Source organism: Phyllobates terribilis, unplaced genomic scaffold, assembly GCF_046119375.1.
Source record: "Phyllobates terribilis strain yellow unplaced genomic scaffold, ASM4611937v1 Scaffold_3__8_contigs__length_932513732, whole genome shotgun sequence".
Classification (NCBI taxonomy): Eukaryota; Metazoa; Chordata; class Amphibia; order Anura; family Dendrobatidae; genus Phyllobates; species Phyllobates terribilis.
The window spans coordinates 137,840,169-137,864,465 of NW_027362763.1; the positions used below are offsets into that span (position 1 = coordinate 137,840,169).

Consider the following 24,297-nt stretch of genomic DNA (forward strand, 5'->3'; position numbering starts at 1 on the left):
TGGATAATTGTAGTGTCCAACTTTCTCATTACAGTTTGGGGAAGGCCCTATTCTGTTCCCCATGACTGTACCCAGTGCACGAGGTCCATACAGACATGGAGGGAGGGGGAGTGTGGTAGAAGAACATGGCCGGCCACACAGAGCTCAGACCCCAACCAACCTTTTGGATGATCTAGAACAGAGATTATGAGCATCAACATCAGGGTCTGACCTCACAAATGATCTTCTGGACGAATGGGAAAAAAATCCCCTATAGACTCCTCCACAATCTGCTGAAGTCTTCTCAGAAGAGCGGTATCTGTTATACCGTTATAGAAGGGCTGACTCCATGTTAATGTCTATGGATGTGCTTCACCTGCCTCCTACTTTTCTAGCAAATAAAAAGTACCTTGCTGATGCCCTCCCCCGACACCCGGGGACCTTCTCCACGGTTGTAATAACTGTATATTCTGCTTCCCTTTTTTGGCCGATGACTTCACGCTGCTTTGTTTAGTGTCTTCAGCAGTTTTCCTTCCTCTTTTTCTGCTTTGTACTTTGGCCTGTTTATCTGTGTGATTGTTCCCATGGACAGCAGACTGGTCCGTTGTTCGCTGCCAGTTTGGCCAGCATCTCTAACATCTGATGTATGATCGATCGGTGGCCCAGACGTGATCCGCACTGCCCATGTGTCTGCAATCACCATTATATCTTAGTATGACTGTGCACATGAGAATTGTGTGCTCAAAGACATCAGGCGTTACACAACGCAGTGTGACTAAGTAGTTTGTAAACCTTCTTTCCAGCTACATTACACCAGTGCTATTTCTTTTGCGCTCGCCTCCACCATGGCCTTTTTGGCGCTCCCCTCCGCAGCATACTTTTTGGCGTTCCCTTCCACCACTGCTTATTTTGTGCTCCGTTTCGCCACGGCCTCTTTTGCGCTCTGTTCTGCCGTTGCCTTTTTTTCTGCCGCAGCTTCTTATGCGCTCCCCTCCGTCACTGCCTCATTGGCACTCCCCTCTGCTGCAACCTCATTGGCGCTCCCCTCCGCCGCAACCTCTTTGGCACTCCTTTCCGCCTCTGAATTTTTTGCTCTCCCTCTCCGACATGGCCTCCTTTGCGCTCCCCTTCCGCTGCGGCCTCCTTTGCGCTCCCCTTCCGCTGCGGCCTCCTTTGCGCTCCCCTTCCGCTGCGGCCTCCTTTGCGCTCCTCTTCCGCTGCGGCCTCCTTTGCGCCTCCCCTTCCGCCGCGGCCTCCTATGCGCCTCCCCTTCTGCCGCGGCCTCCTTTTCGGCTCCCCTCCTCCTCTGCCCCCACCACTTATGTACTAAACCTTTCCCTACCTGGCAGGGTCCATCCACTAGAATTTTTCTGAACAATTGTTTTTTTTCGCCCACAATGATATATAAATTTGTAATCATTCTGAAGTCCTTTATGGTGAGTAACCTCGGGGTGGACGCTCACATATTGCACACTTGCGCTGCTTTTCTTTCAAGGTTGATGAGTTAAATGGATAGACGCGACTATTTGATGTGTATTTTCAGTGCTCCTACTTTTACTAATGGCTTTCCAAAAGCTGTGGACTCTCCTCTGATTGTAGGTTTAGCAGCCGCTCTGCCAGGACTGCAAGTCGCCCACACGTCATTTGTTTGAACAGTACGATAATAGGAAGGGTCCGGGGTTTACAGATCTGTCATAGCGCAGAGGAAGGAGAGCATGAAATCATTTCAGCGGCAGGTTTCCTGACATCTGGAGAAGAGACTGCCGGCTTCCTGCTTCCCCAGATATCTCCGCACCAGCACGGTGCTATATAAAACTCCATAACATTCCTCCACAGATCCATAGTGTGTTTTTTTTTTGTTTTAATGCATCAGCTAAAGTGAGAAATTAGCTGGCTATGACCTGTTCACACTGGTGCTATGGCACCCATGTCAGATCTGTGATCCAGCACCGATCCATTGACTTTTTGCATACTCTTTTGCTTCCTCCCCTGCCCAGGAGATGTGGTATGATCAGACCATGTTCCTGTACGGTCAGACACAGCCATTACACAGTACACAGCAGGGGCACATTTATAAGATTATCTCAGCACAGGAACATTTTATTTAATCACATCCAATTGTGGAACTTATTATTATTCCAAGATCTGTGGATTAAAATCAATTTAGTTTGTGGGAAAACCCCTTTAAGCTTAGAGCAGGCTTTCTCCTTTGTGAGACCGACAGTCTTCCAGGAGTAGAGCAGAGATTACGGACACCTTTCAGCTTTCATCTCGTGGCAGTCAGTGTGTGTTGAAGGAGATACGTTTGAACTGACAGCACTGTGAAAGGAGAACTGTGACTGCAAAGGTGTTTACAATGAGACAAAGCTCTGCTGTTCCCGCCCACCACACTGACTGCTGTGAGATTTTCAAGTTGAAAAGTGTTAGTAATCACATACCTCTGCCCTACTCCTGGCACTTGTAATCACACACAGCTCTGCAGTGTGATCAGTGAGGAGAGAAGACAGTCTCTCAATTATGTCTCACGCTGAGAAACCTGCTCTAAGCAGTTGTGGGGGCGTGTTCTTTTTCCACTCGGTGTTCCTGCCTGCTTATGATTGGTCAATGTCATACAAGGGAAGAAGTACACGCCTCCACAGGAAAAAAAAAATTGTAACTCCCCTTGACTTGAATGAATTAAACCTAAACTTTACAAACTGATGTCTCCACAAATGTGAGGAGAAATTAAAAGATAAAATAAAAATGTTTTACTCTGCTCTGTAGCCACTTTGGCCAGTTTAACATGCTCAAACTGGTGAAAGGTCCTGTTTAAAATTTTCACAAGAGGGTTTATTGTGTTGTGGATGACAATTAAGATGAAAAATGTAGAAAAGAGAAATACAAAGCAGAGCTCCCTGAGTCTTACTTGGATCCATAGACCACCAATCTGACCAGCAGCTAGGTGTTAATGGGCTGAACCTGATGGACTCTTTTTGTCAAAGAAACTTATTTTCACCATATATGACAATGCTGAATAAGTTATTAAACAATATTTAGCCCTCTTAGTTAGTGCACATATAGTTTAAAAATAGGAAATTGAAAATCTTAATGATTGTGCCTCATCTCTATTTGAGTTCATCTAAACATTTCAGGTAATCCAAGACCACTTAAAGTACCTTCAGGCTGGAAATGCGCAGCCCGCGGCTGACCACATAACTACTATATAACCTAGAACTAAATATGTTTATATGTATAATATGTTATTATGCACTGTGTTGGCCCCCTGAAGCTGGCCATACACAGAAAAGAGGACTTGTCACCAGGTCCAAAGTGCTGCTCTTATTTTATTCCCACTGCTCCCCTGAGTAGTTTTTAGTTTTCTTTTTTAAAATCCGCCATACGGTTCCAGAGATACTGGCTTTTTAATTTTGTGCTAACTTTTAAGGGCTTTACTAAAGGGGCGTGGCTGACTAGGTAATAACGCAGAGCAGTCTGAGACACGCCTCCACATAAAACGGTGAGCCACGCCCCCTGTTAAAGACCATAAAATTTAGCGCAAAATAAAAAGGCCCATATCTCTGGAACCGTCTGGCGGATCTTAAAAAAATAAAAAAATGGAATACTCAGGGGAGGAGCAGGAATAAAATAATAGCAAAAAATGGCCACTTCTACCTTGTGACAGGTCCTCCTTTTAATAAACTGACCTATATATGAAGGTCAGTCTCTGGTTAGCAGACTTGTTGGCCAGTCTGGTGGCAGGTTATCCTTGTGTATGGCCAGGTTAACTCCCATTTCATAACAGCTGAAGCCGGGCTACCACTGCCCAATAATAAAGCCAAGATGTGCTTTAACAAGTCACTTTCTATTAACTTTGTGTGACATTTTTGTTTTCTTTCATTCTAGGATGGACTCAATTCCTTGGTCCTTGACCTCGATTTCCCTGCACTACGAAAGAACAAGAACATTGACAACTTCCTAAATCGATGTAAGAATTCTTGTATAATTTTGCTTCTATTTCTAAAGTTTTTTTTTTTTTTTCATTTTTTTTGTGTGCGTCAGTACTGAAGTGGTGGGATAATTTTCTAAGGCTCAGGTATTTTCATATAGCTCGGCACAGACCTTAAAGGGTTATTCTCATCTTCATAACTGGGATATTGTAGGATGGCGCTTGAAAAATATGAGCAATTTTTCAATTTAACACTTATTAAAATTTTCAGCCATTCTTGAGATATTAACACTTTTGTTTACAGCTCATCCCCTTGGAGACCGACCACCTCTGCTACATATATATATATAAAGATATTTTTTTTCTTTAAGATGATAAAGTTGTGGGCGACGTTCGCCAATTACAGATGAAGGCAGAAGACTATGATGTAGTGAAAGTCATCGGACGAGGGGCCTTCGGTGAAGTCCAGCTGGTAAGAAACACTGTTAGGAGCCTGAACGCTCGTTCTTCCTTTCCTAGCAATGAGCATACGCAGAATCGAAACGCGTGGTGCAACATTTTCACACCTCCCGCTGTGTCTGACACATTATATACTGAAGATGTTGATGACGCCTGCAGAATATATAAATGGCAGAAGTCTTGTAGAGTTGGGCGGATCGATTTGTGGGGCTCCGGTCCATCAACCGGGTCAGTAGTGGTCTGGCCGCTGGATGGGAGGTCGACGAATCTCTTAATTTCCGCAATCCCCGGGTGGTTCTTCATTAGCTGCCCGTGTGTACTCATAGTCCCGAAATGTTCGGCTCTTCACGCTCCTGCCCCATTGGTTTGGGTTTCCCCATCTGTGATGTTTTTGGCTGTGTCGCCCCTGGTTATCACATACCTCCAGTTTTAGTGCGATTTTCTGTCTATAAGGATTTTTGATTTATTTCTTTTTAATTTACTCCTTTTACCTTTTTTTACAGGTTCGGCACAAAAGCACACAAAAAGTTTATGCAATGAAACTTCTAAGTAAATTTGAAATGATAAAAAGATCGGATTCTGCCTTCTTTTGGGAAGAGAGGGATATCATGGCCTTTGCAAACAGCCCGTGGGTAGTTCAGGTAATGTTATTTATTTATTTCTCCCCTCCCCCTATTTTCTCTAATTTAGTTAAAGGGGATGTCCCATTTCGGAAAACTTTTGCCTAGGAGTCTCTATTTGTCTGTGCTGACAAGCCGCTGAGCTCATTGATCGGCTGCAGCGCTGTCAACGCGTTGTCAGCACTGTAGACTAACAGAGACCGGGGCAGTGGTGGAGACTCAGCGCTGGACCTGGGAAGGGTAAGTTTGATGGTTTTACATCTACAGCTTTATAGCGAAAAGTATTCTTAAAGGGATAACCCCTTTTAGTAAATTTTTTGCCTTATAGGATATACCATAAGTACTTTAAAGGCAATGTATCATTAGAAAATGACCTGTTGTATGATCAGGTTAATGTTTTTAAATGTATTTTTCATTTTGGCAATATTTTTTTTTTTTTACCTCATCATTTATGTTGTGTGAAAAAATTGAAATCTTGTAATTTTCACGCTGACCACTTCCTGAGACTTCTTGTTCTGTACAAAAGACTTTTAAGAAATCTCGTTACCATCAGATGCAGGATTATACTGCTTATAACATAGGATCCACCAATCACAATGGTCAATAGTCACAGCTCCCCCTCCCCTCACAATGATGTCTGCACACGCTCATTAGATGCTTCACTACAAAAGACAGTGTCGGGGTCAGTCTATTTTTGCTAATGTACATGTGGATTTCCTGCAACAGGAAACTGAACAGTGTGAAGCTTGCAAAAATGTTATTTTTTTTTAAATAAAGATCATGATATGAAAAATGTATATTTAAAAAAAAATCCATATTTTTTTCAAATTACATTTAACATAAAACCTCATTTAAAGGGAATCTATCAGTAGTTTTTTTGCTATTTAATCTGAGAGCAGCATGAAGTAGGGACAGAGACTCTGATTCCAACGATATGTCACTTACTAGCCTGTGTGCCATTGTTTCAATGCAATCAGTGTTTTGTCAGAAGGTGATTCACTGCAGGACTTAATGTCACCTGCAAGACAGTCCAGCTAACCTGTGTAACCCCGCCCTCACCACTGATTGGCAGTTTGCTTACCATGTACAAAGGAAGCTGCCAATCAGTGGTGTGGGCGGAGTCATACACAGCTCAGCATTCTGATACCTGCTATATCTCCAGCAGAGAAAACCGGGATTGTTTCAAAACTACAGCAAGCAGCCCAATAAGTGACACATCACTGGAATCAGGCTCTCCACCCCGTCCATCATCATGCTGCTATCAGATTTCATAGTAATCCTGATGATAAATTCCCTTTTTAAGCAGTAGGGCTTTTTTTTTTTTTTCTTTATGTGGTTGTGCGGTGGTGCGCACTGTATGATCAGTGGGGATCTTCCCTTTTAGCGCTGAACCTCCTTTTTTTCTCTAAATCCGTCCTCAAATGGATCCAACCGGTATCCTAAAAACCCTGTTAACCCCTTAAGGACCACCAGACGTCTTTTTACTGACCTGCGATATAAGGGACTAGCGTCCCCCTACGAGTGACAGTCCTGTAGCTGTCACCTGTACACTGTAGCTGACAACTTGCTACATCAGCCACCTTTTAAATACGTTGAGGGGTGCGGTTTTTAAAATGGTATCACTTTTGGGTGGTTTCCAACATATAGGATCCACCAAAGTCACTTCAAAGCTGAACAGCTCTCTATAAAAAAAAGTTTTGTAAATTTCCTTGAAAAAATGAAAAATTATTGCTACATTTTTAAACCTTCTAAAATGCTAACAAAATCAAACTACACTTTACAAATGGCGCTGATGTAAAGCCGACATGAAGGAAATGTTATTTATTAATGTTTTTGTGTGGTATGACTATTGGGATTAAAGAGATATCATTGAAAGGGTTTAAAAATTGCAATTTTTAAAACATTTTTGTCAAATTTCTGATGTTTTTATAAATAAACGCAAAACATATTAATCTAAATTTACCATTATAATAAAGTATCATGTGTCATAAAAAAAAAACAGTCTCCAAATCAATGGGATATGATGAAGCATTCCAGAGTTATTACTACATAAAGTGACACTGGTCAGATTAAAAAAAAAAAAATAAAAAAAAATTGGTCCAGTCACTAAGGGGTTAAATGAGGTTAGGAATAATAATAACCCCTCTCCCTCACCTGCAGTTTTTTTTAATAAAAAAAAAACAAGCTGCGATTTACACACCCTCCCCAGGTCCAGTGTTAAGTCTCCAGTGTCTGTTATTGTCTGCAGTGCTGCAGCACTAATCAGTGAGCTCAGCAACTGTGCCAGGGTTGACAGCACAAGCTGCTCACTGATTGACTGCAACGCTGTCGATGTGATGTCAGCGCTGCAGACAATAACAGACACCAGGAGCAGCAGCCGAGACTGAACACTGGACCCAGGAACAGTGAGTAAAGCAAAAGCACAGGTTTTTTTTTTTATTTAAAGAAACTGCAGTTGATCGACAGAGGTTTTCCGTTATGTTCTTACAAAGTGTGTGGGTATGGGAGTCCTATCAAGGTTTCCATCCTTTTGGGCCCGATTCATCAAAGCTTAAACGCCAGAATTCTGGTGTAATAGTTGAAAAGTTTAGGCGGCTCATGGCGACTTTACGCCTTTTTGACGGAGCCGGAATCTTGTTGTGGCGACAGGTGGTGGCATTTGCTACGGCATTAATCTTACTCCAGTAGGGACTGGTGTAGGATTTGTGGCGAGGCGCAGACAGAGGTGTTCGATGCTCGTCCAGCACTCCTGATTCATGAAGAGATGTGTTCACCCTAAGGGTCCGATTCAACAAGACCCCCGCGTTGTTCTGCCTAATCTTGATGAGGCGGGGTGCTGGAATCAGACGCGTCTGATTCATGAAGAGGCATCTGACTAGTGGTGAGCACCTCTGTGCCCCTTGCCACAAATCCTATTCCAGTCCCTGCTGGAGTAAGATTTGTGTCATAGTGAACCCAGATGTTCATGATGAATTTGACGAGTGTCATTCGCCACACCTCCGTCCCGCCCTGAGCTGGGAGAAACTGGCGTTGAGAATCCAATAGTTGCAAAATTTAGGTGCCTAAATTTTGCAATTTTTCAACGTTTTATGCTAGAATTCTGCAGTGAAAGCTTTGAAGACTCCGGCCCAGTGTATGTATTTTTTGCGCCATCACCTCTTGTGTGTGCCCTGTGCCGTACTGAGGACTTTGTTGTATTTTACAGCTGAATTGTGCCTTCCAAGATGACAAGTATCTCTACATGGTGATGGAGTACATGCCCGGGGGAGACCTCGTCAACCTTATGAGCAACTACGATGTGCCTGAGAAGTGGGCAAAATTCTATACTGCCGAGGTGGTCCTAGCCCTTGACGCCATTCACTCCATGGGTTTGATCCACCGAGACGTCAAGCCGGACAACATGCTGCTGGACAAACATGGTCACCTGAAGCTGGCCGACTTCGGCACCTGTATGAAGATGGATGAAGTAAGTCAAGAAACCATACTCTTATATCTGCAATAATTGCCTGACTTCCCAGGGGGGATTAATGTGTAGGTGGGGGACATCGCACCCACTTGCAGTGATTTTAGACCTGGTGTAGGACTAAATTATAATGGCACTTTTTTGGGCATCAGTTTACAAATCATATTTTTAAAGAATCTCCTGATATTGTTCCGAGCTGCATTTACTATTCTATGGGCTTCGGAGCTGACCTCTCCCGATTTTAGTCAATAATCAGTTTTTATGGAATAACCATTCTGCACCGTCTTGTCTTATAACGGTGTGTTGTGCCGTTCCTCTGTTATTCTTCCTAGCAGTTAAATAGGCAGCTGGCGGATAGTAGTGGGAGGCGTGTCTGTGATCGCAGTGCAACTGTCCAATCAGTGCTGACAATACCGGAGTCTAGGGACACACCCTTTTTAACAAAAGGATTTGGTATTGGCCAGTTGTCAATTTAGTCATACTTTTCCAGGAGGAATAACAGAGGAACTGCACAATACAAAGTTTTGAGAAAACAAGTTCCCAAAGACAATTATTTGCTAAAATAGACATGTCAGTAGAGCAGACAGGTCCTCTTAGAGAGCTACATCTGTTTGTATATAAAAATTCTATACATATTTCTTGGAAAGTTGGGTGACGAGCAATATTGTTACAACTAGCTCTCTCAGACTTGAAATGGCTGGTGTACTTACTTTGAAAATTCATGTCAGAGAATGGCTGCATATTCCCGATATTAAGATAGGTATTTTATGAGTCCAAGTGTATTCAGTTTCCACCCAGCCTGACTGACAGCTGCAGGTGGTACAGAGGAGTGTGCGATCTCCGCAGCAGGGAGGGGGGACACTGAGGAGCTGTCAGTCAGGTTAGGAGGGTGGAGGCTCAGTCGCAACAGGGAGGAGGGACACAAAGGGTGTTTGTTTTTATTTCCCCTGTATTACACCACCTATTTATGATTGGTCAATGTCATGCAGTGGAAGAAGTATACACCGGCCCCCCCCCCACTCCCTTCCCAAAAAACATAACATAAATTATAACCTACTCAGCTCTGCAGCCACTATTCCATGTTGTGGCCAGTTTAATATGTTCATACTGGTGAAAAGTCTCCTTTAAAGGATCGTACAGTCATTCTAACATGGATTATCAAAACGAATACAATAGCATCATCAGGTCTATTTATCCATGCCTGCTGTTGCTTTATTCAGTCTTTATAGGATCTAGGCAAGTCCAGCGCTCGGCTATTTCCATCTCTGTTAGTCTTATAAACTTTGAAGGGAACGGAAGTGTGGATGCGAGGCGGATGGCACAGATCTTTCATACTGGTGAATTCTGAGAGTCCCGAAGCGGAATACCCCTGTAATAAGAAAGATACTATAAATGACTATTTAATAAAAAAAATAAAATACATATGTGTATATATAATATAATATGTGTTTAGTGTGTATGTATGTAATATATTATGATTATTTTATGTATGTATGTAATATATTATGTATATATGTAATATATTATGTGTGTATGTAATAATACACTGCTCAAAAAAATAAAGGGAACACTTAAACAACAGAATTTAACTCCGAGTAAATCAAACTTCTGTGAAATCAAGCTGTCCACTTAGGAAGCAACACTGATTGACAATCAATTTCACATGCTGTTGTGCAAATGGAATAGACAATAGATGGAAATTATTGGCAATTATCAAGGCACCCTCAATAAAGGAGTGGTCCTGCAGGTGGGGACCACAGACCACATCTCAGTACCAATGCTTTCTGGCTGATGTTTTGGTCACTTTTGAATGTTGGTTGTGCTTTCACACTCATGGTAGCATGAGACGGACTCTACAACCCACAGAAGTTGCTCAGGTAGTGCAGCTCATCCAGGATGGCACATCAATGCGAGCTGTGGCAAGAAGGTTTGCTATGTCTGTCAGCGTAGTGTCCAGAGGCTGGAGGCGCTACCAGGAGACAGGCCAGTACACCAGGAGACGTGGAGGGGGCCGTAGGAGGGCAACAACCCAGCAGCAGGACCGCTACCTCCGCCTTTGTGCAAGGAGGAACAGGAGGAGCACTGCCAGAGCCCTGCAAAATGACCTCCAGCAGGCCACAAATGTGCATGTGTCTGCCCAAACGGTTAGAAACCTACTCCATGAGGGTGGTATGAGGGCCCGACGTCCACAGATGGGGGTTGTGGTCACAGCCCAACACCGTGCAGGACGCTTGGCATTTGCCACAGAACACCAGGATTGGCAAAGTCGCCACTGGCGCCCTGTACTCTTCACAGATGAAAGCAGGTTCACACTGAGCACATGTGACAGACGTGACAGAGTCTGGAGACGCCATGGCGAGCGATCTGCCTGCAACATCCTTCAGCATGACCGGTTTGGCAGTGGGTCAGTAATGGTGTGGGGTGTCATTTCTTTGGAGGGCTGCACAGCCCTCAATGTGCTCGTCAGAGGTAGCCTGACTGCCATTAGGTACCGAGATGACATCCTCAGACCCCTTGTGAGACCATATGCTGGTGCGGTTGGCCCTGGGTTCCTCCTAATTCAGGACAATGCCAGACCTCATGTGGCTGGAGTGTGTCAGCAGTTCCTGCAAGATGAAGGCATTGAAGCTATGGACTGGCCCGCCCGTTCCCCAGACCTGAATCCGATTGAGCACATCTGGGACATCATGTCTCGCTCCATCCACCAACGTCACGTTGCACCACAGACTGTCCAGTAGTTGGCGGATGCTTTAGTCCAGATCTGGGAGGAGATCCCACAGGAGACCATCCGCAACCTCATCAGGAGCATGCCCAGGCGTTGTAGGGAGGTCATACAGGCACGTGGAGGCCACACACAATACTGAGACTCATCAGGAGCATGCCCAGGCGTTGTAGGGAGGTCATACAGGCACGTGGAGGCCACACACAATACTGAGACTCATCAGGAGCATGCCCAGGCGTTGTAGGGAGGTCATACAGGCACGTGGAGGCCACACACAATACTGAGCCTCATTTTGACTTGTTTTAAGGATATTACATCAAAGTTGGATCAGCCTGTAGTGTGTTTTTCCACTTTAATTTTGGGGGTGACTCCAAATCCAGGCCTCCATTGGTTAATAAATGTGATTTCCATTGATGATTTTTGTGTGATTTTGTTGTCAGCACATTCAACTTTGTACAGAACAAAGTATTCAAGGAGAATATTCCATTCATTCCGATCTAGGATGTATTATTTGAGTGTTCCCTTTATTTTTTTGAGCAGTGTATTATGTATGTAATATATTGTTTTTTGTGTGTGTATGTAATATATTGTGTATGTGTGTATGTAATATTTCTCTCTCTCTATATATAATTTTTTACGGTGACCCTTGGTTGGCTCGGCATGCTCCATCCTCAGCCAGGTCTCCGTACATTGTATGCTCGTGCATTTAATAGGCTCGTTATCTCTTGCTTTTGTCTCCTGATGTATACCTACGGCTCGGCTCCTCCGCCAGCAGCCATTTGTCTGTATCTTGCAGCAGTTTTGATAGAAGCTAATTGCTGGCTGGTTTCCTAATCTTTACATGTCGGCGTTGTGCTGGTATAATCCCCCCCACCCCGGTGTCACAATGAAGGCTCAGTCTATGGGCATTCCAGACGCAGATGCCAGAGACCTGTATTAAATTCTTCCTGAAGCCGTCACAGTCGCTGCTTCCGCTCCTCAGGGCTCGCAGTACAGAATGTGCCAGCCGGCGCTCCGGAGACCTTGGATGTGGCCATATAGGAGCAGGATATATGTGTGTGGAATGAGCTTGATGAATAGAATATTTTTGGGGAAGTGCAGTCTGATGAAATGGTGAGGATAGCGGAGCTCCTGCCGCCAGCTAGTGGTCACCTAGTGGAATAACATCTTTGTTGTTAATAATGACGCTGGATTATTGCGGATGCTTCTTCTTCTTGGCACACAGAAAGAAAGCATGGCACTAACAAATTGGTTTTAATTGTTTACAGGTTCCTTTGCAACTAGTCAGAAGATGCACAACTTCTTTTTAGTTGCAGTATTAATAATGGAGAGAAGGGACACCCACTTTTTCAAGGGTGTGGTATTATAGCTCTGCTCCACTGAAGACAAAAGCTGAGCTGCAATACCTTGCACAACCTGTGGACAAGCATGGCTCTGTTTCTGGAAGAAAAAAGCCATGTTTTTCTGATTCCTCCTCCACAGTGTTCTCTCAAAGTGCTGCTCGGCCATCTCTGACAGTCCCATAGACAATGAATAGAGCGGAGTCCTGGCATCGTATTTGAGATCTGACATTGACATTCTCATCTTTTCATTGATTTAAAAAAACTTTATATTGGAAACAAAACATCGTAAGAAAGACTATTTCCCACGCCAGTCAACCTTTCCAAAATATATCACCTAAACTAAAAAGCAAAAAAAATTCGCCATGGCTGCGAATACCAGACGCACCGGTGGCTCATGAGAATACAGGGTACATAGGATGCACAGGGAACCTGTTTAATATTGTGTTATAGAATGTAGGAAGGATTGTAATCCAGCACCAAAAAAAGTTAAAATTTCAATCGAAGTCTATTAAAAAGTACATGCGGTAAAAAAGAATCCAAAAACCTCTTTAAATCTTACGCGTTTCGAACTGTAATAAGTCCTTACTCATAGAAAACGAGTAAACCCTAGGAGTACGAATTTGTTACAGACCAAAACGCGTAAGGTTTCAAAGTGTTTTTGGATTTCCCTTTTTACCGCATGTAATTCTTTGAATAAATTTGGAATTTTAACTTTTTTTTTTTTGTGCTGGATTACAATCCTTCCTATACTCTATTGCATTACTTGAGGATACCGACCTTGAGGAATCCAAGAACCTTCAACTAAGCATTTCTTCCGGTGCGGTGGTGAGCGGATGTCCTTTTCCATTCTATGTGTTATTGGGTTAGAAAAGCACATGGACAGTACACTGCCCAAAAGTACGGCTGTCTGAACCTGGCCTAGAGGGGTTGTGCAGGTCATGAAATCCATTTCCATGTTCCCTATTACAGATTTCTGCGTTAATGGAAGGGACAGAGTCCTCTGTTCAGGATCCTCTTGGTCAGAGTAGAAAGCAATTACAAAGAGGGTCTTCCGTTCAACGATAACCCATTGATTTGAATAGGCTATGTGTAATGCCTTTTTTACCCAGTAGAGGAGCTGCAAGGAAATTAAACACTTAAGTGATCACTGGAGTCCCTGCATTGTGACACTTTGAGATTTGTGAAAAAACCCTTCTAATAAGTAGGGATTATCCAAAGCAGAGAACCGTTCTAAATTGGTTGTTGTGGGGGAGAATGAGCTGATTGCAGTGGGGCTGGCTGATTATGCCAGCAGAAGCTGAGAAGGGAAACCTCTATCTACCCAGAAAAGGGATGAAATAATCCTTTGAGGACCTGTCACCTGTCTCTAAAAGAAGAAGTTTTCCTCTTCTTTTATTCCTGATGCTCCCCTGAGTTTGCCAGATTTTGTTTTTTTTAAATCCGACATACCGTTCCAGAGATACGAGCCTTTTTATTTATTGGTAATATGGTCTTCCTCAAGGGGGTGTGACTCTCTGGATTCTCTGGGGGCGTGGTTCCCAGGACTCTCTGGGGGCGAGTCTTTTAAGCTGCTAAATTAAAAAGCCCATATCTCTAGAACCGTGTATCGGATTTTAATAAAACAAAGAACTGAATAATCGGGAGAACAGCGGGAATATAATAAACTGGTCAAAACTGGACACTTTCCACTTAGTGATTGGTCCCCTTTAAAGGACTTTCTCTAAAAAGTCTATAGTTCGTGTGTCACAGTTATGTAACTACGGATAAAAAAAAAAAAATGGCTGTTTGCCAACAATTAACATCATTAACCCTTTCTCAGAATCTGTGTCTCATTTTTCACGATTAAGATACTTTTATTGGGGAAAGGAAATAATTGTTTGCAAAACCCAAACATGTACATGAAGTTAAGTGCCACTTAACAAGGTGTTAAAGGCCTTTACAGCAGCAGCGGTGGCGGCGAGCCGTCCTACCGCTTGTTTTTAATAGAGGCTGGCACTTGGTTTTATTGAATCCCGGTCTGGCAGTGCCCTTGGATAAGCCAGCGATGTGGTGAGCTTTACAAGATAAGCGGCGGATATCAGTTGTCTTGAGAAACAAAGACTTATATTTATCCGGGAGAGCGCGCTCCAATGTCAATATTCCCCACGCGAGCTTCTGGTCGTCTCAGTAAATGGGTTTGTGATGAGTAACGATTCACTAGGTGTGCGGTGAATGAATGACTCCGCTGGCAGCGGCAGTGTCTAAATGACGGATGGTTTGGGCGCCATACGTTTGTATTGTTTGGCTCTTACTGTAGTGTAAAGTATTGTTTCTGCCGATGCCAAAAAATATGAAGATTAAATTTTACCTTATTAGTGGCTGGAGAACTCTGGCAATCTCCCATAGATCCTTTTATGGATTAAAAAACTAGATTTCATAAATACAAACAACATAGGTTATTAAATAGATCTTAGACCTGATGAGGCTGGTGTGCTTACTTTGAAAATACACATTACAATGTCTGTATAGTCCTGATATCAAAATCAGCAGCTTATGAGTCCTACTGGAGAGGAGAAAGTGGCCTATTTAGACGGACCAATAATAAGGGGAAAAGCATTCATAGGAACGTTATCAAACGAACGAGAAAAACGCCCTTTCATCGGGTGTGATGATTGTTTTGAAACAAGCTTAAAAATCGTCATTTTCGGTAACACATCGTTCGTGGTAAATATGTGATGTGTTGACCAACCCATCAGCCCCTCTGCATCAATGTGGTTATTATGGCAACCAAGGACCTGTTGAAGGTCCCCATCACTGCCATCTTGGTACTCCCGTGAAGTCCAGCATCAGGCTGAGCTTAGAGACTGTTATTTTTTACTATAAAAATTATTCATCACTACAACTAGTTTTTCAAAAAAAAAAAACCCCAAAAACCTAAAAAAAAGCCAAGCCCTCATATGCCTATGTCGATGGAAAAATAATAAGGTTATGGGTCCTGGGAGAAAGGGAGGAAATAATGCAAATGGCGTTCAGGTGCATTAATACGTCATGATTATCAGGAACGATAATCTGGCAGTGTGAACAGCTTCTAATCACCTCTGATTTGTATTATGACTTAGGGAAATATTTAAAGTGTAACCATCATTTTAATTTCATTTTTTATTCCCCATAAATAATTAGTACACGTGAAAATAAGAAACTTTCTAATATATCTTATTAGAGAAAAATCTATTTCTTTCTCCTCCTAGTCTAAACTTTCACTTTCAAAATTCTAAATTCACAGGTAAAATCTCTTTTCTGTAAATTCAGATTTTCCCATTACTGAGATAGGAGTTGACAGTTGGTGCTCATGAAGTTCTATGGAGAACTGTAACTGTCCTTTCAGTAGAACTTGAAGTATAATGTCTGTGTGTTCCGCTAGCTCCTCCCCTCTCCATAGAATTTTAAATGCACCAACTGCCATCTCCTATCTCAGTAATGGGGAAAACTGTCTTCACTGAATACAGATTTTACCTGTGACTTAAGAGTAAATGATCAGTATAGGAGACGAAAGAAGCAGATTTCTCTGATTTAAAATGTTTTACAAAATGGCTTATTTTCATGTGTACTACTGATGAAACAAAACTTGGGTGGAAAAGGTTGCACCCCTAATAAATAAATATATATATATTTAAAAAAAAAAAAAAAAAACTTTTTATGCAGATAGATTATTAAAGTCTGGTACTTGGTTTATCCTGTTTAAAGTGATTTGTTACACTTTTTTTTTAGTTTTTAAAATATCTGTCAAGAAGTCTGTATGAATGGAATCTCGCAACTATCCGATGAGAGCGTAAGAAAAATGGGGCTTCAAACCCAACATGTAGTGTCCCACACTGTGTTTATTGCACAGCAGAGCTGTCAGGACGCGCGCATATGACAGACAGGGCTGCCTTTTTTATTACGAGCAGAAACAACTAAAGTGTTACAGAACAGCCTGTCCGGATACTTGTGGTTGTGCAGATTGTAGCTCGCTGCATATATGGTCATGCCCTGGGAATGTTCTATGGTCATGCCCCGGGAATGTTCTACTACAGAACTGGGTAAATCAGAGAGAGAGGATGTGTTCAGCACGCGCAATCCATTTATACCATGTCACATGCATTTATTATATTGAAATAAACTAGTAAAACTGAAATATTTTGTATTTTAAAACTGCAAATTTTATATATTTGGTTTTAGAAATATTAAAGAAAATCAAAAGTGGACAGTTTTTGCTCTAGTTTTATTCCTGCCGTTCCCCTGAGTATACAGTTTTTTGTTTTTTTAATATCCGCCATACGGTTCCAGAGATACGGGCTTTTTTAAAAAAAAAAATTACTTGGGGATAATTTTTAGACTTTATCGAAGGGGTGTGGCTCACTGAGTAATTATGCAGACACGCCCCCAGATAATCGTGTGAGCCACTCCCACCTTTGTAAAGACTAAAAAAAAAAATCAGCGCTAAATGAAAAGGCCCATATCTCTGGGACCGAGTGTCGGATTTTTAAAAAACAAAAACCAGAATACTCAGGGGAACAGCGAGAATAAAGTAAGAGCAAAAACTGTCCACTTCTGACTTGGAGATGGGTCCTCCTTAAATTTATATAGTCAGTGAAATGGAGCGATTACTCACTCTAAACAATATTGTCTGGGCAGATAAAGGGTCGTTAAGGCCTGGAAAAGCTCAAAATATACTTTTCCTACTGACCCTTTGCCATAGTAATCCTTAATGCATTAGGGTAAGGAATGTCTTTAAATGATCTATTTATGCAGACCGTATGGAAGAAGAGCAGGTTCACATGTATCTACGAAGCGGAGAAGTTTCTGTAAAGCGCAGCTGTCCTCCTCTATATACTTCTTCCATTAGACCTTTAACGGGGCAGATAAGGCCGCAGGTTGTGACATAAGGGCCGGAGACGATGCAGGGAACATGTATTAGGAAGCCAAAATTGGAACCTGAGTCACCGCTGACTAAACTTTCAGCGTTTCCGGTCACAGTGCAGGCCTTCCTGTCACCGCTCACTCATGGACTTACACATAATGGGAATTCTCATGGTGTTCCAAAATAATATTTTTTTTGTGTGTATTTTCTCATGTTTTGGTTTCACGTTTGTATACTTGTGCAGACTGTACAATCTAGGTGAAGACTACGCTGAAGTCCCTGCTTGGTGAGCCACAAACAATGGCTCCAACTATGATGAGTTCTTCCTGGCCTTTTATTACATGAGCGCCCCCTTTGTTTTAGTCAGCTCCACTTGACCTTGCATATCCCTTGCGTTGGCTGTTGTAAAGAAACTGTGTGGTCGACCTTCGCTTCTCCTAGCAATTCTTTGGGGTTTTCAGAATCAGGTTTTTGGCAGATATGGGGAAAAAAATGATAAAATGTAAGAGTGCTTCGAAAAATAGAAGTGTTAATCGTTTATTTTATCAATTAATAAAATGAAAAGTGAATGAACAAAAGAGAAGTCTAAATCATCAAGATTTGGTGTTATGACCTTTTGCCTTCATCAATTCTTCTAGGTACACACATACAGCTTTTGAAGGAACTCGACAGGGAGGTTGTTCCAAACATCTTGGAGAACTAACCACAGATCTTCTGTGGATGTCGCTTGTTCCTTCATGTAATCGTAGTTTTAAAGAAGACACAAGTCCATGTTGATTCCCAACTCTACATATAGCAATCAGACTAGTTTCCTGGCTCAAAGTCCCATCACAGAATCTAGTACCAATGACATGCAGTATTCTATTTTTCATGACAAATTTGAAAATTTGATGATGTTGAGATCAGGTCTTACTCCCAGGACTCCTTGTTCTTCTTTATATTGAAGCTATATCTTAATACCATTGGCTGTATGTTTGGGGTCATTATCCTGCTGCAGAATAAATTTGGAGCCAATCAGATGTCTCCTTAATGGTATTACATGATGGGAAAGTATGTGCCTGTATTTCTTAGCCTTTAGGACACCATTAATCCTAGGCAAATCCCCAACTCCTTTTACTCAAATGCAGCCCCAGACCTGCAATAAACCTCCACCATGCTTCACTGCTATCTGCAGATGCTCATTATTGTCCCACTCTCCAGCCCCTCGCAAACAAACTTCTTTAGTTACAGATATTACAATATTTCCCATGTCGATTGTTTGGCTTTTTAGCTGCAATTTTTGCATCAAGACCGTTTCTGGCTAGACTTCTACGTACAATAAATGGGTGTAGCTGCGTCCCGCTGGTTGCTGCCAATTCTGAGCTGATGGCACTGCTGGACATTTTCTGATTTCTAAGGGGGAAAAAAAGCATGATATGTCTTTATCTGCCACACTTAGTTCCTTGGCCAAACAAGGTCCTTTTTTTCCCATTTCTTGGTGCTTCTACTTAAGAATTTGAAAAGGACATCTTGAAACCCCAGTCTGCTTTGAAATCTTTGCCTGGGAGACACCTTGCTGATGCAGCTTAACTACCTTGTGTCTTGTTGCTGTGCTCAGCTTTGCCTTGGTGTATGAACTGTGACATGAAACTGTCTTTCACAACCTCACCTCTTGTGGCTGAATTTTGATGTTCCTCACCCAGTTTTAAGTCTCCTACACTGCTGGTTTTGTTGTCTGTTTAAACCTACATATCGCTGTTTTGTGCAGGTATATCTTGAAGAGTTTATGCTGATTTGAAGGCAAAGGGCGGTTGCACCAAATATTGTTTTGATTTAGATTTCTCTCGTTTATTCACTTCTGCATTTTGTTAATTGATAAAAATAAACTAGTAACACTTCTATTTTGAAATCATTCTTTGCAGCATTTTTTCCACACCTGCCTAATTTTTTTTGCACAGTGCTGTCTATATTTTCAGAAAATTACAAATTAATTAAATCTAGTTTCTATTATAAATATTTTTATGATAATCAATGAAAAACAATTTTGTAATACTGCATTTTTCACACTGGCCACTAGAGCGGACACGATAGCCTGATGCTTCCTGTTTTCTGCAGCGATCTTGTCAGCTTTGCCGTGCAGACTCTGACATGCTCATCAGAGAGTAGAGAATTTAATGGAACCTGTCGGGTCCCCTTAGCTGGGACTAGTCCACCAGGGCGTTCTTTTACATACACTAGTCTGGCATTTGATAATCCAATCACTACCCCCCCCCCCCTTTATGGGCTAGTCGAGCAGGACTCTGCTTCATTATGCCTCTCATGGGATGCACAGTGAAACCAGGTGTAATCTCTCCGGCTTCATCAGACCACTGCACATGCCCTGGGAGGAATAATAATGCAGAGTCCTGCTTGACTAGCCCGTGGCGCATGATTATAGTATGTGATGCAGGACTAATGTGAGTGAAGGAAAGCCCCCTGGACTAGTCCTAGAGTCGGTTCACAGGGTTTCTGTCCAGGAGCCATGGAATACCCACCTCGTCCCTTATGTCTAGGTATCAACCTTTCTGGGGGTCTTATTTGTTGGACCCCAGATATGTTTGTGAGTTGACTGGCGCCTTATATCCATTGGCTTTACTTATTTACTACATTGTTTCTCTTGATTGCAAGTATATATGTTTTTTCACACTTTTGATTATATACTGCCATCTTGTGGTCGACATTGAAATTGCAGAGTGTCACTCTAATCCTGGTGTTTTCCCATCCATTTGTCTGTATTCTTGTGATCTTTCGTGTTATTCCTACACTGTGTGTATATGTGTGTGTGTGTGTGTGTGTGTGTGTATATATATAGATATAGATATAGATAGATAGATAGATAGAGATATATATATATATATATATATAGATATCTATATATATATATATATATAGATATATATATCTATATATATATATATAGATATATATATCATATAGATATATTGCCTCTTGTGTGTGTGTATATATTAAAGAGCATACATTAAAGTATATGTATGTTATATGTTTTTGTGTTCTAGCACAATACATATGGTTATGGAGCTTGGTCCATTTTTCTCATACATGGAAAAAAAAAGTTTCTTCACCTTCTCGTTTCTGACAGTTTGTGCAAATCAGACCTCACGGTTACCATCCAAATCTTATCCAATTTTTTTTTCACAGACTCATAGACTTACATTGTCTATATTGATCTGACGCTTGGATCAAAATTGGACATGTCTCTGTAATTTTTCAGAAATTGTGGACTTCTGAGATGACCCCACTCACTTTTATAGGAATGATTGTGTATAAAACACATCCATGCTTTGAACAGATAGTAAAGAATGGACATCTGAATGAGCCCGAACTGTGGGGATAAGCGGCTGCAGACCTAATAAGCGCGACACTCAGAGGAGGAGACATGGACTGAGCCGTCACTGCCATCATCTGTACTCCTATTGAGTACATGCTGATATGGATGCAGCTAAAGGCAGGAAATAGACTTGGGAAAAAGCCGGAGTTTGGAAGTCACTTCATGGATTTTTTTTTTTAAGAAAAATCCTCTAATAAAGTGACTTGCAAAGTTTCATAACTTTCCATGCTGGAGAAAAGTTGTTTTTTTTAAATTTTTTTTTTATTTATTTATTTTTTTTATTAAATAAACATTGTTCTTTAATGGCTACTCCTTTTATAAGACATGGTATTACCACTACAAACAAGATAAGGCTTTGTACGCAGCTCCCCTGTGGCTCTCTGGTGGGGGATGGAGACAGTACTCGTGTCAGCCCTGGCTACAGAGACAATACAGGAAGGAAGTGTGTGTCCAAAACATGGCTGCCACCCAGGGAAGTTCCTAAAAATAAAGAAAAAAATATATATTTTTGTTCTAGAGATACTTACTAAAATAAAATATGAGACATTCCCTTTAAGGATTTATCGTCCTCACAAAAATCCCTGAAACTAGATGACTTTTGCCTGGTATGGATCAGTGGGGGCAAAAGAATGATGCCACTAATATAATAAAAAAAACTGCGTCTTTCTAATAACCAGTGTATATCGGGGCCTCGTCGGTACAATCGATGAAGAATTGATTTGCATTGTTTCTTAGAAAGTTGAAGAACTTTTTTCTTTAATTTTTATCTCCCGACAACGTTTTATTAAAAGCCAAAAAGTTATTTTAAAAATGGTTTCCAGAAAACTTAGCGGTTTGTTCTCCTGATGTCCTAGACAGGTATGGTGCGCTGCGACACCGCCGTGGGAACGCCAGATTACATATCGCCAGAGGTGCTGAAGTCTCAGGGCGGAGATGGCTACTACGGACGGGAGTGCGACTGGTGGTCGGTCGGAGTCTTCCTGTTTGAGATGTTGGTCGGTAAGTGAAGCGATCCTAGAAATATGCCACATACATTAATGTAGCCAGTGGATATGTAATAAAATGATAAAGCTAATTTTGCAATTAGTCCTAATTTAAAAATCTCCCATTTGCAGCTCCTAGTCAAACCTATGTGTTTCCACGGTAACAGACCACAAACAATCTGTGTGTAGTCTTATCCCACACTCTCACTTCCAACCCTGTCCACTACTTTTTTGCTAACCTGCTGAATGTGTTTTCAAAAATCGAGACGTGTAGAATGGGCATGACTGCGGCCTGACTACATTGGGGGTTTGTTTGTAGTCTGTTACCACGGAAACATATTGGTTTGAATAGTAAGTGTATACACAAAATAGTAAGGGATTTTTTAGTTTGGACTGTTAGCAAAATCTTTCTATCATTTTCATGTAGTGAAATTATTAAAATAATGGTTCTTTAAGAGTTTTATTGGGGACCATCTGATAATCTAGAATTTTTTTTTTTTTAGCCCTGCACTTATTTCTGGCACCAAAATGCAAATTCTGGAAATTTACCAAACAGAACGAGACCGACCATAGAGAACCAAATATGGGACTCCTCTATTTTAAAAAGTGATAATAACATAATTCGATTATTTTTCTATTCCCTCCCCCGGGTTTTCAGCTCTTTTTTGAGTAAATGTTAAGCCAAGTATTACAGCCATCCTGTAATCCAGAATATCTGATAGTTTGGAATTAAAAATATGCACGGGACAGCGGACTACTTTCTCGTTGTGTCTCTTTCTCGTTGTGTCTCTTTCTCGTTGTGTCTCTTTCTCGTTGTGTCTCTTTCTCGTTGTGTCTCTTTCTCGTTGTGTCTCTTTCTCGTTGTGTCTCTTTCTCGTTGTGTCTCTTTCTCGTTATGTCTCTTTCTCGTTGTCTGTCTCTTTCTCGTTGTCTCTCTCTTTCTCGTTGTCTCTCTCTTTCTCGTTGTCTCTCTCTTTCTCGTTGTCTCTCTTTCTCGTTGTCTCTCTTTCTCGTTGTCTCTCTTTCTCGTTGTCTCTCTCTTTCTCGTTGTCTCTCTTTCTCGTTGTCTCTCTTTCTCGTTGTCTCTCTTTCTCGTTGTCTCTCTCGTTGTCTCTCTTTCTCGTTGTCTCTCTTTCTCGTCGTCTCTCTTTCTCGTCGTCTCTCTTTCTCGTCGTCTCTCTTTCTCGTCGTCTCTCTTTCTCGTCGTCTCTCTTTCTCGTCGTCTCTCTTTCTCGTCGTCTCTCTTTCTCGTCGTCTCTCTTTCTCGTCGTCTCTCTTTCTCGTCGTCTCTCTTTCTCGTCGTCTCTTTCTCGTCGTCTCTCTTTCTCGTCGTCTCTCTTTCTCGTCGTCTCTCTTTCTCGTCGTCTCTCTTTCTCGTCGTCTCTCTTTCTCGTCGTCTCTCTTTCTCGTCGTCTGTCTTTCTCGTCGTCTCTCTCTTTCTCGTCGTCTCTCTCTTTCTCGTCGTCTCTCTCTTTCTCGTCGTCTCTCTCTTTCTCGTCGTCTCTCTCTTTCTCGTTGTCTCTCTCTTTCTCGTTGTCTCTCTCTTTCTCGTTGTCTCTCTCTTTCTCGTTGTCTCTCTCTTTCTCGTTGTCTCTCTCTTTCTCGTTGTCTCTCTCTTTCTCGTTGTCTCTCTCTTTCTCGTTGTCTCTCTCTTTCTCGTTGTCTCTCTCTTTCTCGTTGTCTCTCTCTTTCTCGTTGTCTCTCTCTTTCTCGTTGTCTCTCTCTTTCTCGTTGTCTCTCTCTTTCTCGTTGTCTCTCTCTTTCTCGTTGTCTCTCTCTTTCTCGTTGTCTCTTTCTCGTTGTCTCTCTTTCTCGTTGTCTCTCTCTTTCTCGTTGTCTCTTTCTCGTTGTCTCTCTCTTTCTCGTTGTCTCTCTCTTTCTCGTTGTCTCTCTCTTTCTCGTTGTCTCTCTTTCTCGTTGTCTCTCTCTTTCTCGTTGTCTCTTTCTCGTTGTCTCTCTTTCTCGTTGTCTCTCTCTTTCTCGTTGTCTCTTTCTCGTTGTCTCTCTCTTTCTCGTTGTCTCTCTCTTTCTCGTTGTGTCTCTTTCTCTTTTTCTTTCTTTCTTTTACGTCAAATGGGAAAGTTATCACATATCCTCACAATGGGCGATAACTTGGAGATCCCACCGCTGGGACTTCAACCAGGGTTGAGGATGAGACTTTGGAACTCTCTCAGCGCTCTTTTCGACCATCTCCAAAGTCCTACAGTCAATGAATGAAGCAGTGGTGCGGATACGGGACCATTGACTCATTTCATAGGGGGTACTCTATATTTCGGATTGGTGGGGATCCCGCGGTGGCTTTATACATGATGTGCTTTTTTCTTGTCCCCCTCTTGCTGTGCGGGTGTAGGACATGTCAATGACTTCCACCTCTTCTGTGACTGGAGTGGGGGTGGGTCCGTACGGTCCGGCTTTATTCTGTATACATGTGTTTCTATATGGATTTTATCCATTCCACCCGAATACCCCATGTCTATATTACACCCCTCTAATATCCAGTTTTCCCCTGGTTCTGTTGCCATCTTGGTAAGTGATCTCCCCGTGTTACTGTACGGCT

General features: G+C 42.0%; 1 protein-coding gene across 2 annotated transcripts in view; it reads left to right on the plus strand.

Annotated features, from left to right (window-relative positions):
- Positions 1–24,297, plus strand: part of ROCK2 (Rho associated coiled-coil containing protein kinase 2) — a 163,392-nt gene that overhangs the window by 79,114 nt on the left and 59,981 nt on the right. For both annotated transcript variants that reach the window (XM_073674151.1, XM_073674152.1), the window contains exons 2-6: positions 3,862–3,943; positions 4,276–4,376; positions 4,867–5,004; positions 8,189–8,449; positions 21,612–21,756. In XM_073674151.1, coding sequence (XP_073530252.1) covers positions 3,862–3,943; positions 4,276–4,376; positions 4,867–5,004; positions 8,189–8,449; positions 21,612–21,756 — 727 coding nt within the window. The remainder of the gene's footprint in view (positions 1–3,861; positions 3,944–4,275; positions 4,377–4,866; positions 5,005–8,188; positions 8,450–21,611; positions 21,757–24,297) is intronic.